Below are 16146 nucleotides of genomic sequence, written 5' to 3'. Positions count from 1 at the left end.
TTGTGTCAAAACAGAACCCAGCGTCCTCCCACAAGAAGCTTTAATCATGAAAGCTCTTCTGATGCAGCGCTGCTCCGCCTGGCCTGTAACCTTTCGTCGGTCACACACCATTAACCTTCGCTCAGCATTTCTGCTCGCATTGTTTTATCAGTAATGATGCAGACATGAGCCGTGTGTGAATTACAATTTTAACAGAAATGCAGACGCTGCCATTATAGATTATAGCATAGCTTATAGATTTGCATGGAAAAATGCACCCAATGATGAGGTTTCACCAGCAGGATGATAACTTTAAATATCTCCCTCCATGCATATTCTGTCAAAGTTCAATTTTATCCTAAAGTTTAGTGTGTGGCTCGTAAAATGCTGAGCGACCCTGCAGAGCCAGCCAGCCTCATTAGTATCACTGCCTTATTAGAATATATGACCAGAAGAACTTTTGGCTACACACATACACACACACACACACACACACACATCCCTGCTTTACATCCCTCAAATGTCTCCAGTGTGCACACATTCACTGTTTTGATTCGTTAACCTGCTTGGACACCACGTTCTTTGCATTTTTATTGGTGGGCTACTGTGGCGTTGAGATCACCATTTGTTGACATTTTTGTTCTGCATTTTGATGAGATGATGACACCGTTAAAAAGTTTCAACCCCAAAAATGATCATTTGTATATCTATTATTCACCCCGTGTTACCTTGAATTTGTGAGAAAAACTTTCCCGCATGCCTCCACGGTTAACAGAATCCAAATACAGAGAAGTAAATTGGGGCTACGGTTAGAAACAGCAAAACTATATTAAAAAAAATCAGTTTTTAAAACTCTCACACAACTTGTGCAGTATAATCCAAGTCTGATTTCTTAAGTTGTTTGCTCATTACTGCCCAAATACATACATTTCTGTCTCTAAAATGTTATTATTATAATCAGTCTCAGGTACTGATGAGTAGCCTGCTGGTGCAGGTGTGAGAAACTTTAGCAGCGTGAGACTTTGGAAACATATATTTTGTAGTTTTAATCACAGCCTTCATTTACTTCAATTAATCAAGAATTTCCTCAGTTTAACTGATTCTCCATTCACCGTGTAGACATGCAAAGAAAAAAGTTTTCTTCAAGAATTCAAGGTAACACACAGTGAGAATTGAATATATCATAATTTTGGAGTTGAAGTATTCATTTGATATAGATTTCAGCTACTGATGAGGGTTTCTTTCTCAGGTTGGCCCAGATGGAGCGCTCCAACGGCTCTCTGCCCACAGACAGCAGCTCAGCCACAGGAAGCATGTAAGTCACTGCTCATTCCCAATAATTTCCTTCAACATGACTACAAGTTTCCAACAAAGATGTTTCACAGACTTTCTTTAAGTTTTTAAGCATATTCATACAAATACAAAACAAAAGTTGTAATCAGTTTAAACAAAAAATACACTGTCTTTGTACAGTTTTCACTTGAATATATGTCAAAAAGGATTAGATAACGTATCAACTCTTTTGTAATCTGGTTTTATCTCTATAATAATAATGCTTATATATACAGTCCATAGGCATCAGAAAATCTACCTCCAGGTGATTAATGTGTTTCAACCAACAGCAACAAAGTCTGGTCCCTCAGTCAAGTAAATGTCAATGTTTGTTGATATTTGATTTCATTATAACCCCGGGGCTTCTTCCTGTGCAATGTTTACCTGTCAGGGTAGCCCAAAAACTTTCCTTTCCTGCCTTCAGTGTATCCGAACCAGCCTGAGAAATAACACATGGCTGAAAAGAGATCAGGAGAGAGTGTGTGTGTGAGAGTAGAAAATGGTTTTGAGAGAGCAAAATATGTGTGGAGTGAGGGGGAAAAGAGAGTGGGATGAGGCTGGATACAGCGGGAAGGACGGGACTTTGGTAGGAATGTAATGGATTAGAGTGCCAACAATGAGAAGTGAGAATGATTGGTTTCAGGATCTCTGATAACGACCACTTATCTTTGATCAGAGGAGAGGAGGAATTGGCAAACTTGAAAAGGAAGAAATCACAACAAAAAGGCGGGGAAAGCTGATGAGGGGCACAAGCTCTGTAGTTTCTCTCTCTGTGTGTGTGTGTGTGTGTGTGTGTGTGTGTGTGTGTGTGTGTGTGTGTGTGTGAGAGAGAAGACGTGTGTATGTCTTCTGCAGGCCATTCGAGTTGAAGGGCGTATTTGTCCCTTTTCCCAACTGAGATCCTAATCGGCGGAATGAGCTCTTGAGGGTTCAAAAGCCCTCTGAGCTCTTGAACACACTAACATGTGTGTTCCAACAGAAACACACACACTTTTCACCGCGTTCGTGTCTTTGGAGGGAATTACTTTCCGTTCTGATTGCCTGTTTTGATAAGAGAGTTGTAGATCATAAGATTTCCCAGATCATAGACCATCATCATCACAGATTTGGAAATTAGCCATGTGTGAAATGAATTTGCGCATGAGAATGTAACAGATACAGAGCGGGTGCAGAAGATTTTTTTTATTAATCTCAACAACAATTTCAAGTACTATAAAAGCTAAAAATCAACTTTTTTTTTTTTTTTACACTAATGTGTTTTCAGAAGTGTTGAAAAGTGTGCACCCGGAGAGCGCTGAGATTCCCAGTTTGGCATATAAAGGAAAGCAAAAACAAGATTTTGGCTTTTTAAAAAAGAAAATTCTTAAAAAAGGACTATTACAGCAGCACCAACAGGCACACGGGAGGACGGTTAACACCTTTGAGAATCTTGAGTGAAGATGAAGTGAAGCGTTGAGCTTCATTCTGTTGTAGGCTGCATTCCCATGCTGATGTGCCTGCATCGTGTGGACCACTGCTCCCACACTTCACCTTCATCCAACCTTGCCGTGCAGAATAGCGGCTTTTAGAACAGGAGGTGTTCGATTGAAGTCTCCCAAAAGCTCTCTCTCTCTCTGCTTTTCACATGATCAATAGGAGGAGAGAAGAATAGAAAGACAAAATGTGTTGGTGAGCAGGAGAAGGTGGATTTATTTTCCTCTCAGAGCTTTCGTAATGCGAGACAAACACATTATCCCCACTCCTCCTTGCTCTTTTGTGCTTTGTACTCTGGCTTATTTAAGAGGAGAAGCCATTATCTTTGCCAGCTTGGAAGCAACACCGACGCTCCGACACAACAGTGTGTAGAGCACTAATGAGGTGAGGGAGATGATGGGTTGATGAAGGCTAATGGGTTTAACAGCAGAGGGAAAAACACCCACCAGGGCACATTTAGAACATAATCATAGTTCTTGTACTTTCACTCACTTTCACATCAGAGTCATTTCTGTAAGATTTGCATTCAGCTCTGCTGCAAAACAACAACAGCCATAATGTAACTGTGAAGATAAAAAAGTGCACGATCCTCTGAGAGAAAAAGGGGAATTTAAATGCCAATCACAAGTGATGCCAGAACTAATGCATTTTTATGACACCAGACAAGAATGGCTTTGTATTTATCAGCATGGAGCACACTTTATCACCTGTGTGTGTGTGTGTGCTGCATACTCGACATTTTGAGAAAAAAAAAAGAAACTTTCTCTGATTCAATGTGCATTTGTTTGCACATTGAATCACAATGCAAAGCCCCATTTGATTATTATTACACATTAAAGGGAAAATCCGGCTTCTAATGCTGAACATTTAGGTCTCGAGACACAATATGCACTTTTATTTATATAATTTTGCCAATCTAAAAGACATTTTTAAGAGTTATTGACTTTGCCAAAAGGTGCAGCTCATCTGTTCCTTTTCAGAAAATACAAACTTCTGTAGATTTTCACTGTGAACATATACCAGAATTGTGCATTCATGTATGAATGTGTGCACCTAAAACATGACTTGTGTTGAGCTGTCTTCGTCAGACATTCATTCATATTCCACAAGACATTCTTAAGGACTTTTATCTTGTCGGACCTCCCTCAATCAATACTTTCTGGAATACGGAAGACCGTCTCTAAGGACCAACCTGCTTTCATCACTTCAAACATCATAAACATTATCGTGATTCAAAAAGCATCTGAAAAGCACTTCATTGTAATGCATCTCAACCTGCAACTGCACTCACAAGTTGTTAACTTTGCTGTTTGGCCAGTGAAGGTTTTCAAATGTAAATATCAGAGAAGCATGGCTGTCTTTGTGTCCATCTCCATTTCTACATTCTAAGAAAAATTGGATCTAGTCTGCCGGTCTTTCTGCTGGACAGTGTGCAGGCGTTGGATCGCGAGCTGGGCGGCTGGGTGACTCTCTCTTTGTGTGCCGATCTGGCGGACAGATTCTGCTTAATGATGAATAATGCACAAGTGGAAGAGGCTGAAGGGATTGCTTCTCACTGGAATTGTGCCTTTTCGTGAAATATTGATTGAGATCTTTGGAATGAAAATGAGTCCTGTTGGCACTACAGTCATCATTACAGCCTGCTTAATGTCCTAAAAATACTTTTATAATGCAGTTAATTTACGTGGAAGATCTCTGCTGTGTTATAAATGTAATAACGCTCACTTAAATGTTACTGTGCTGCAATAAAATGTCATTCACATTAGTTGTGAATGAGCTGTTTTTTAAAGGCCAGAATCAGCCTGCAGCCATGTTTCTAGACGCCAATATGTCCATCAAGCCCTACTTCTAAAGAAAAAGTAACTTGTAAAAATAGCAGTCTTGCGCTTTATAGATAGCACTAAAGTAAAACAGCCCACTCAGCCATATCTCTTCTCAAAAGAGGACGCTGTACATTGTGTTGTCACACTCCTCAGCTGTGAATCCTTCCTCTTCCCTTTTAACGCCTTTGGTTCGGAGTGGTTGATTGTCTTTCCTCTCTTTTTGTGAGATTTATTCTTTTTCCGCCCACAGCTGATTTCACCCAAGCCTCTTTGTCTATCACACCACTCCATCTGGTTGTTTTTCGTGTGGAAGACGCACACACACTCGCAGAATCCCCAGATCCCCATGCTCCACTCGAGAGTCGAAGGTGCCTTCTTGGCAGCATTTGAGCTTATGAAAACATGCATAGAGTAACGTGGATGACTGCGTTTGCCAATTACATGCATGTTTGGCTTTTGGCTTGTACTTCCCGATCGCTCAAAGCCTGCAAACACTGATTTGGACTCGCTGCCAGCTGTGCAGTGATATCAATAATTAGTATATGTGTGTGTGAGAGAGAGCACTCTGGAGACAGAACGTATGTGTGTGTTAGGTCCTGAATTGCTTTTATCTAAAAGGGAATCCTTAATTAGGAAGTCCGTATTGCCTATTTTCTCTGACCTCCAGCCAAAGCACAATGTTGTCATCGACGCCTCGGGACGTCACCGTAGAACGAGACTCCTCGCCTTGATTTTTTTTTTTTTTTTCGCTTTTTTTCCCCAGCTTTTTGTTTGGTTATCTCTCCCTTTCCAGTCTTTCCCCCAGTGCTGTCCCCTTTTTTCTTGTCTTTTGATATTTTGCCCTTTATTCCCGTCCCTCTCTGAATAATTTTTTCAGCTCTATTCTTTTAAAACCTCCTTTCATCGTACCCTGTCCTCCCCTCTTTCTCTTCTACTCCTTTCATCATTTTTAGTTGTAGTCTACTCATGTTTTACCTTTGGGCCCGGGCAACCTTCAGATTAAACACTAAGCACAGAGGTAAACATGAAAAGCCCTCCGTCTCAAACAACACACCTGGACTTTACTGCGATCAGCCCCCAAATGTGGAAGTCCCAAAGAAAGCGAGGTTCTCAGAAATGAAAGTAGACCTGTTTCCTTTCTTTATCTCTCGTCGTTTCTCTCTGAGCTCGGTCTCAGCAGCTGATAGCGCTATTCAGCTGGAGAGGAGCTGCTTTCTTTGTGATATGTTAGCTAGGCATCCGGCCCGGACACTATTGTTGTTGGGTACAGTCCCCTCAGCCATGTCCCCGCTCACCCTCACAAAGCAACACGCTCTTTCACAATGCATTGCAGCTAATAGCCTCGGCATTCATCACCATTATTTACATTAAATTCTTCTCCCACACTGATGCGCCCTTTCTCTATCATCTCTTTCTTCTCTGTGTTCCTTCCACGCCGCCTCAGCCTCCAGTTCTTTCACTTCTCTTCCTCTTTCTCCAAGTATTCCAGAGCAGCTGCTTTGTGAGCCAGCTCTGCCTCCTGCAGCGCCCATTTCCACCCGTAATGATCCCCTTCCTGCTGTCCTCTGGGCTCCCCCTGCCAGCCATAATGTCCTGCTGCAGCTTCCTGTTGCCAAAGACCTACCTAATTGGTCATTCAGTTGTACAGGACCCTCATCCCCTAAGCCCAGCAGACAACAATGCCGCCAATTTTCAAGTTTCTCTCCAGGAACTAAGCCTTTCTCCATCATGCATCTCTCCCTTGTCACAGAATAGCCATATTTCAAGAAACATGTCTGTGTGTGTTTGTTTATCACAGAATGTTGCAGCAGTGGTGGTGGGAAATTTGACATCCTGTCTCTGGCAGCCTTCTCGGTGTCATTTATCAGTTACTTAGCAGCTTCAGCAGGGCTTCGGTCTCCACTTTAGAGAAAAACTGACAAATAACTTCCTATATGAGTGCATATATATGATGAAAGCTCTGTGGGAGTTTTCAGAAAGACTATAAAAGTTATAACGAATGTTTGGAGAGAACTGTATAGAAGAGAAAGTGAAGTACGAGCTACTGGTTACATGAGATAAAAAAGTAGTGGAATAAACATGTCTTTAATTGAGAGCTGTGAGTTCTCTGTTTAGAAAGTTTCATTCATGCCTCTTTTATCATTTGTGCCTTTCATTTCAAAATATATGAAGTTTGAACTCGACACAAATCCCGCTGTTAAAGAAAAATAACTCTCTAAACGTGGGCTTCAAATCACACAGGGAGCTTAGGCTGGTTAATGATAAAAAAAACCTTTTTCTCCTCAGAGTACTTAGAAGGCTACTGGCTCTGCATATTCTTCCTTTTATGTGAAAAGAGGTGAGAGCCTCATTCTGTGTACCTTTCATTAGCTATACGCTCGCCCAAGTCCTTGGCCATGAAATAGTATAATTACTGTCATCTCGTAGAAAGAAAAAGCTTCCTTTTCGTAACCTCTAATATTATACATGCCGTGATAATGGCATTCTGAATAATTTCTGAATACTCATTGATTGTCTCCTATGGTGAAATTCAAGGGTGTCCTATGTAAAAACCTGAGACGTTTCTGTTTGCCAGCTTGCTCTCCGGAGCGTATTTGATTAACTTACTCATTATAGCCAGGGATTATGCACTCAGTTATGGTCTCGCCCTGATAAGACTGGGTGAACCAAGTTTATAGCAAGTCACCGATAATTTTAAAAGGTGCCAGGAGTTCCTGCCTGGATGTCACTGATTGAGGTGGGACTTAGAGTAGAGCACAGTTTTCAGCTCATAGAGGTCAATGCAGTTACTGTCCCTCTTTTAAAGCAGAGGACTTCATGACTTCATGCAAGTACAGTAAAGCAAATACACAACAACTTGTTGGGCATTGCTATTAGGGATGTAGAGGAAGTTGTATCCAACCTGGCGCGCCATATGGTTTGTTGCACAGAACCATCTGAGAAGCCGTCAACAAAACTGTTTGGAACAGGGCTGACACTTTCAAAAAATACCTAGCAGGTGACTCGATGAATCATCTGTTCATCAACCTCTATCATAGGCAGCCAAAGCCCCCCCAAAAAATGTTTTTCTCTAAAAAAAAAAGCCTTCTTTCACCATCTACAACATCACACAGTTTACCTGCATACAACCAAGACTAGCTCAAAAGTATTTTGTCAGAGTCTGTATTCATATGCAGATGCGGCGGCTGTGGCTCAGTTGGTATAGTGGTGGTTCGATCCCCTACCGTGGCAGCCTACATGTCGAAGTATCCTTGGGCAAGATACTGAACCCTAAATGGCCCACGGATGCTGCGATCATCAGTGTGTGAATGAATTCCCAATGGTGGCAGGTGGCACCAGTGTGCCCTGGTAGCCTCGGCCACCAGCATGAATGTGTGTGTGAACAGGTGAATTTGCGCAGTCTGTAGTGTAAAGCACTTTGGATAATAGCGCTATATAAGTGCAGCCCATTTACCAGATGCTTGTTTATAAAGATAAATATGTATTAGTACCATTGGGCTCAAAGTTAAAGCATTTAACACAAGCAGTCAGATGATAAATCAGGTTTTTAACAAGTTAGGTGGACACTGAAATTATTAGCCAAACTGTTTGCTGTAAATGTCCTCCACAGTTTAAGACTTTATGGTTCAACCCAACTAACGGTAGTTAACACAAACTTTTCTGTGCAGTGATGATAAGTAAAGACGTCTGAGGCTTGTTCCCTTTTCACTTTTACTTTCAAATCAATTTGTTCTGATAATCAGGCCAAATTGTTCTTTTGTTTATCGTCTGCACATCTGTGAAACAATAGCCAGACCTGGAAATAAAGACCCAAGTTGCAATGAAATGAAGAGTTGAATCTATAGCCGAGGTAGGACCAAGTCATTATTTTGCAAGTCAGGTCTCATGTCTTTGCACTTAAGTTTCAAGTCAAAACAGATAAGCTCCAGTTTGAGTTTAAGTCCTTTACCAGTTGTAATGCACTCTGAACTAAATGTAATGGAAACAACAACTAAGTAATAATATATTAAACTTGTACAAAAATGTGAATTATTTTTAAAATGAGTACTTTAAAGTCAAAAATCTAAAGTCCAAGTAAAGTCACTGGTGTTAAAGTCCAACAGACCAAGTCTTTTTTTTAATTTTGTCGGGTCTAAAGTAATCAAATCGAGTGCCCGAAGTCCAAGTAATTCAACTTGACTCACAATCTCTTAACCAGATTATATAAGTAGTATCAGGAACATTCATATGTAATTTTTTTGCTCTTGTAGTCCAGATATATTCTGTCTAATGTTACATGACTACAGGGTGTTGACGTCACAGAATGACAGCTGAAGCACTGCTGGATATATGCACTCTCTGAATCCATTAATAAAAATAGTCAGCGGGTGATGGAACCTCACACGTGGAGTCACCGTGCCACTAAACTTTCTCAACCAAACTTTATTTCGAAGCTGTCAAACTGGCTCGGTAAATTACAGTCACTCCAGCAATGGAAAAGATTTTTAAATAACAGTCTGCCAATTTTTTTTCTTCTTCTTCTTTTTCTGTTGCTTGTGTCGTTGTCAGGCTTTAGTCTTCAAGGCTCAGGTTGTGTTTCAGAATGAAGGTGACAGCTGGGCTTTGGCAAGACCTGCCACCCCCTTTCAGATCACTGCGATAGCACACAAAGAGACTGACACACACATACACACCAGCAGCCATTTCTCCTTCTCTGCCTCCATATCTTTCCATCTGTCTGCCAGGCTCTCTCTCTCTCTCTCTCTCTCTCTCTCTCTCTCTCTCTCTCTCTCTCTCTCTCTCTCTCTCTCTCTCTCTCTCTCTCTCTCTCTCTCTCTCTCTCTCTCTCTCTCTCTCTCTCTCTCTCTCCTCTGCTCCCTCCATCTCCTCGCAGCCCTCCCTTACTCCAGTTATCAGATAGTAGAGACTGACACATCTGTGTTCCACCTGGGATTGTTGCTTACAGCGCAGCAGACCTACAATAGCTAAAGATCTTATATACCATGGCCGCTTCCACAGTCTTTGTTCAGATTAGATTCTTTGGAAGCTTTCTTTTTATACTTACAGTAAGATGGATTTTTTTCTCACTGGTGCGTTTGTTACCACCCAATACTGTTTGATGTCCTCTGACCTTTATTCTCGAAAGAAGACGATTAAAGCTGCAGTAGCCTCATTTCAGTCACTTCACTGCCACATGTTTGGTCAAAATGGAATTAAGGCTGAATCCCATTACCAGCCTTACCCTTAGTTGATGGTGGTAGGGGTAAGAACGTTCCCCTAAGAAACTTGGCATCCCTCCATCATCATCATCGCTTGACACTCACAGACTGTTACGCCAACGGAGACGACAATTTAAGTTGCGTCAACACAAAACAAAATGCAGTCCACGTAATTTGTGATGTCTGTTGCCTGGGCCATTTTCCTATTTTTAATTCACTGCATACTAATTTCACTTAAAATCTCAACTTGTCATGTCAAGGGTTATCGGATATCTTATCTCAACAAATCGCAATAGCAGCGAGCTAGCCACCTACAAGAAATATTAGCAGGAATATTAACATAGAATTGAACATAGAATTATTTCTATGTTCAATTTCTCTCAACTATTTATTGAGAATAGAATTATTTCACAACTGTCGTGATCAAAATGCTGAAAATACTTCCATTTCTCCTTGGCTTGAGCCAGCACTGCCTAAAAGTTTTAACTTCGCTGACAGGTTACTCGGGGGATGCTGGGAAATTCCTCAAAGCCCACCCTTCCAAGTGTGGTCCTGCAAAAGCTTCATTTCAAGGGCTACATAGCCCTACGCTTTGGCCCTAGCCCTTAACCCAAATGAGAATTGAAACAGCCCTACCCCTCACATGAACGCACAAAAACAAGGTGGAGGGTGAAGGGGCGGTAATGGGATTCAGCCTAAGACTGGAATCTGGAATTTTTGGGTTTGCTATCTTGAGGCAGCAGAAAGCGATTGTGCTGATGACCAACAAAAAATGGTCTAAAGTCAATGGGGCTGTATTTTCCTAGAGTTTAAAGGGTGCACATTCAGATATTCAGTTGTGCCTCCATTGGCAGGTTCACATCCTGCGTACAATCTGCTTGTTACACACACAAGCACGCCTCCTCCTCAGTTAAATAGGTTACCGGTGCATTGTTGATGGGACGGAGAATTGGTAGACAGCTGAGGCACAAAACCACTCTCTTCTATAATTTGCCAGATCTGCCATTTAAATAGCAAGAGGCCAAAGTGCAGACACACCTGGCTCTTATAGGGAATGGGAGATGACACTTTGATTGCTTCAGTTCATGTTTGTTGAAGTAGGGCCCCGCATGTTAAATGTATCCAATTAAATTAAGATTAATTCATTATTGATTTCAGTATACTGTCAGTACTAGACAGATGAAAACTAGAAAACAGAAAGACATTTAATCCCTGTAATTATAGACCATAAATAATCAGGATGAAGCTTATTTTCTAAAAGAGATAAAATAGAATGATGGGAGAACAGAATTATTATTATTATTTTTTTTACACAACTTGAATAGCAAATCCGTGATAAAATGAAGGCATTACAAATGTTCTCTCTGTGATGCAGTTGGTTGGCCAGCCAAACTTTAAACTATTCTTCATAGTTTCACTGGTTCTGTGTTCTCTCAGCCTTTTGTGGAGTGGTACTGTGCTTTATGGTAATGTCTAAGCACCCTTTCCAAGTTTTCTATAAGTAATTTACCATAATTCTTTTAAACTGCACAACATTTTTTCAGTTGTACATCACTCGTGCTGAAAAATGGCCTCCCTCGCCGACCGAGCAGAAGGTGAATTGAGCTGACTAACAGGGACAAGATGTCTGTGCTCCTCACTCATCACATAACTCTGCACTCATTTCCACAGGGACGACGAGCATGCCCTGATCCTGCAGTACTGCCAGACACTGGGAGGGGAGGGCTCCCCCTGCAGTCAGCCCCAGAGTCCTGCCCAGATCCTGCAGGCCGTGGAGCGGGAGGAACGAGGAGAGCTGGAGCGGATCATCGCTCGTCTGGAGGAGGAGCAGAGGTAAGGCAGTAGTAATGTCCGGTAATGATACTTCAGAGGATTCAGTGTTGTTAAAATATAGGGAATAAATCACTTATGTTTGGACAATCTTCTTAAACTGGATAATCATGACTCAGATGAGATTTCTTCAAGATCAATAGGAAGTTATTATTATGAAAAGAATTGAAATGTCTGTTTTATGGAACCTGAAAAGTCCAAACTACTAATCAATGTTTATCCTATTATTTTTCTTTGTTGCTTTTATGTTTACTTGCAGCTTCTTGGTGTCATTTGAGTCCATGTGCTCATTGTCACACTCCAGTGCACAATATATAAACTTCCACACACTTCCCGTACCCCGAGTCCGTCTCACATGCCAAGTCCTTCCCCGGTTTGATTAGTAAATGGAGATGGCTTAGAGACAGAGTCAATCTACGATCTATTGTTTTGGTGGTGCTTTTGCACAGCCAGTGGCTCGACTGGAGTGATTTAACACTGATTACACACACGTACACACACACATAGGCTCCCCGAGAGAGAGAGCGAGGAAGGGAGAGAGACTTTTACTGCCAGGCTCATAAATGCCAACTTAAGTAAAGCACGGCAGCTTATGGTTCTGCACTGTGAGAGGAGGGGGGGAGTGAAGCGAGAGATTTGGCGGGGGGTCCTTTATGCTTGTCTATCCACTTCAAATAGGATTTCACTCAGAAAGCACAGGTAAACACGACTGTGGTATTTATATGTAGCAGCCCACTGTGGGGGTTCAGGAAGGAGCTTTTTAATACTTTGTTTGAGAGTCTTGCAGTAATAATAGTGATAATATTTAACTGTATTTGTTATTTTGTAATAATTATTTAATCATAAAAAGCATCACACAGGAGAGAAGCATTTCCTTGCAGCATTACAGCACTGGTATATATCATGGCTAAGATATGTAATAATAACATGAAAGCCCAGCTCTCAGTCCTCTGATCTATTTATAAAAGACTCCCAGGAATACAACGCTGTCAAGTTAATGGTTAGTCTTAATACTAAACAAGCATGAAAATACTTAAAACATTAAAAGAGAACCCTTTAATAGTGTAATTAAAAAGAAATTAATATATGTCCAAGCACATATATACATATATAGACATAGTGTGCACACTCAAATACCTAATGTGTGCATTTACACATATAGCAAATAATTACATACATGCACAGATACTATAGAGTTACAGAAACACACTTTACTGCAGACACATACCTGTGTTCATGGTTTTTTTATAGTATAATTCAAATATAATTTCGACGTTGTCATGGAGATGGATGACAAGTTAAATTAAAAAAACAGCAGAAATAGTTTAGTGAGGTTTTAGTGTACCTGATCCTTTGTGTACCTACTAATAATAGTCTGGCCATTCTCCTCTGACCTCTGGCATCAACAAGGCATTTTGGCTCACTGGATATTGTCTCTTTTTCAGACCATTCTCTGTAAACCCTAGAGACGGCTGTGTGTGAAAATCCCAGTAGATCAGCAGTTTCTGAAATAGTCAGACCAGCCTGTCTGGCACAAACAACCATGCCACGTTCAAAGTCACTAAAATCTCCTTTGTCCCTCAATCTGATGCTCGCTTTGAACTTCAGCAGCTTGTCTTCAACATGTCTACATACCTTAATGCATTGAGTTGTTGCCATGTGATTGGCTGATTAGATAATTGTGTTAACGAGCAGTTGAACCTGTGTACCCAATAAAGTGGCTGGTGAGTGAATATGGAAATTAGATTCATTGGATTATATTCACAGGAATTATAAAACATACCAGCATCCTTTATATATGAAGAAATTGCACCAAATTGTCAGGGAATTTACTTATTATTTGATTTTGGTTTGCAAAAAATAAAAACCTGACAATGATAGCTACATCTCTCATGTCAAAATGTTTATCTTACCTTTGGCCAACCATCACCCTCACTACAACCGATGGAGTGTTTTTGCATTGGTGTGTTGCTTTTTATACTTCTGTCACACCCAAAGGGGGAAGAAATGTTAAGATCATTTAAATGTTGTTTTTCTATCCCTTCACTCCAGGAGCCTGCAGAGGGAGTATGAGCAGCTAAAGGAGCAGCATGGCCAGCGAGGGGCCCCTGCTGGAGGCCCTTGGGACTCGGAGGGTTCTTTCGGCCATCCCGATGAGGCCGATCTTCTAGCGGAGGCCAAGCTGCTCCGACAACACAAAGGCCGGCTGGAGGCTCGCATGCACATCCTGGAGGAACACAACAAACAGCTGGAGTCTCAGCTCCACCGCCTCCGACAGCTACTGCACCAGGTGAAAGAACACTTCCACCCATTTGTTGTGCTGTTTTATCCCAAAGAAGCCACAGGTTATGGCTGAGAGGAGACAGAGATAGATATTCATAGCCTCATACATTACAAGACCTGTGGATTTACTTGTTTTTGGAAAGTGGACTTGTTCGAAATGGATTCAAACTGCAGCTGTGAAGAGGCCATTTGCAGGAAGAATGGCTGTAGCTTTGGTGCTTAGCTGACAGAAAACAACATAGATGTTGTAAGTTGTCTACTAATGGAAAAGGACTTCAAACCTGAAGTAGCTTAATCACAATTATGTGACACAAAAGCAAAAATCCAAGCATTTGTCAGATTTAAAAAGCCTGCTTTGTGAGCTTTGAAAGTAACAACTAACATTTTTCCCAAAGACACAGTAATACAGATTACAGATCTTTGTGCCAGAGTTTAGACCATGGATTTAGTCATTATTTTTGGTGCATTTCAAACTTCAAATTATGATTTTTGCAGCTATAAAGTCTCACAAGGTTTATTTTAGTTCTTGTTGTTTGGGAGCAGCAGGGCCATGATCACAGTTCACAGACTCATTCACACACCAGCTGACAGGGCAGTTTCAGTGCAACTCATAAAACACAAGAAAAAACCTCATTTAAAAAGTGCAACGCTGATACAAAATAAATTAAAGGATTCTGACAAAGTAATTCAAATAAATCATCAACATAAATATGTGCTCATGCTCTTATTAACCCCCACGTAGACGTGCGAGCCCATTCGGTGCTTAGTTTTAGTTTGTGCCTCTGAATATCAAAACCGGTTCATCAGCGCTCAGATTAGACCCCAATCACGTCATTACCATTCCAGCCAGGAGTCCAGCATTTGATTCCCATCCCTCTATCAATAACTTCCAGATTTGTTTATGCACGGCCTAATTGCTCACTGAGGTTGGATTGTTTGTGCCAAGTGAGAAAAGCACAACCCTCAAGCCAAACAAACAGCAATCCCGACAAATCAGACTGAGCAAACACAGGAGCAGGTATTGGCTCTCTGGTAGCCGTGGAGCGTGGAAGCACAGTAATAACTCACAACAAATATGTCCCGAGGAAGGCGGCTGACGTGACTCGGCAGATTTTTAATGGATGAAGATTAACATTTGGACAGAAGAAATAGAGTTTTGTGCTCCCATCCTTCACTGTGTTGGAGATTCCCCTCCATTTTAACAGTAGAAGCAAGTCCTCCAAAACAAACAGAGCAGGTGATTAAAACCAGAAAAAAACACAGTATTAAAAAGTTAATAATGTTACGGAAGAGGATTTTGGCTAGGTAGGAGAAAAAAATTCTGAGGATTTTTTTTTCATTATACAGTTTGAGAAAAAAGTCAAAATAATGAGAATACAATTGAAATGACGAGAATAAAGTTGAGATGTTGAGAATAAAGTCCAGATGTCAAGATAAAGTTGAAATATGATTTTGAGAAAAAAGTCGAAATGACGAGAATTAAGTCAACTTTTTGTTTTCGGTAAAGTTGGAAATATATTCACAGATTTGTGTCAATAAGTCATCAGAGAAACATTGTTTTCAGAGAAACTGCACATCTATCCGAACAGTTAGGTAGACTGCAAGCTTTTCAGATTTCAGATTTTCATAAATGTCATAAAATGAGCAATAAATACAATATTTAAAGATGTAGTAGTACTAAAATCCCCCTACACATAAATGACCTATTTTTGGTAGTAGGCTACCATAACTATTGTTTTGGGGAAAATCTGATTTTATAAAATGTATGTGAACTTTTTAGACATATATTGCATTGCATTATATCTTATATACGTATTTTCTCAACATTGTATTTCTACTTTATTCTCGTCATTTCAACTTTTTTCTCGAAATGATTTATTTTTCTCCTACCTGGCCCTAATCCTATAACTTCTGAAGTAGTTTTTCCCTTCATGTAAGGAGTTGTTCTTCTGCACCAATGTCGTCGCTACATGTTTGTTTGTTGTATTCATGATTTGATTCTGATGCTGATTCTGAGAGACAAAACATGCAATCATTAATGGCCTGCAAAACTACCTGCATACACTCAAACACCCCCACACTGAATAAGAGCTTCTGTTTTCTGACATTAAAGTCCCTGGAGCCCTCATGATATGTCAACATGTCTTCCCATCAATCGCAGCATTACAGCCAAGCTGCAGAATAATAAACCCAGCCAGCTTGATGGCACGCACTAAATTCACTCTCCT

At 40.7% G+C, this 16146-nt stretch overlaps 1 protein-coding gene across 5 annotated transcripts in view; it reads left to right on the top strand.

The window, feature by feature from the left end:
• utrn (utrophin) overlaps positions 1–16146 on the top strand; it is a 221199-nt gene that overhangs the window by 197256 nt on the left and 7797 nt on the right. For all 5 annotated transcript variants that reach the window (XM_059357172.1, XM_059357174.1, XM_059357170.1 and 2 more), the window contains 3 exons: positions 1229–1294; positions 11477–11638; positions 13688–13925. In XM_059357172.1, coding sequence (XP_059213155.1) covers positions 1229–1294; positions 11477–11638; positions 13688–13925 — 466 coding nt within the window. The remainder of the gene's footprint in view (positions 1–1228; positions 1295–11476; positions 11639–13687; positions 13926–16146) is intronic.

Source organism: Centropristis striata, chromosome 18 (assembly GCF_030273125.1).
Source record: "Centropristis striata isolate RG_2023a ecotype Rhode Island chromosome 18, C.striata_1.0, whole genome shotgun sequence".
NCBI classification, from domain to species: Eukaryota; Metazoa; Chordata; class Actinopteri; order Perciformes; family Serranidae; genus Centropristis; species Centropristis striata.
Note: the sequence above shows the minus strand (reverse complement) of the source record. Positions and strands in the feature narration are given on the sequence as shown.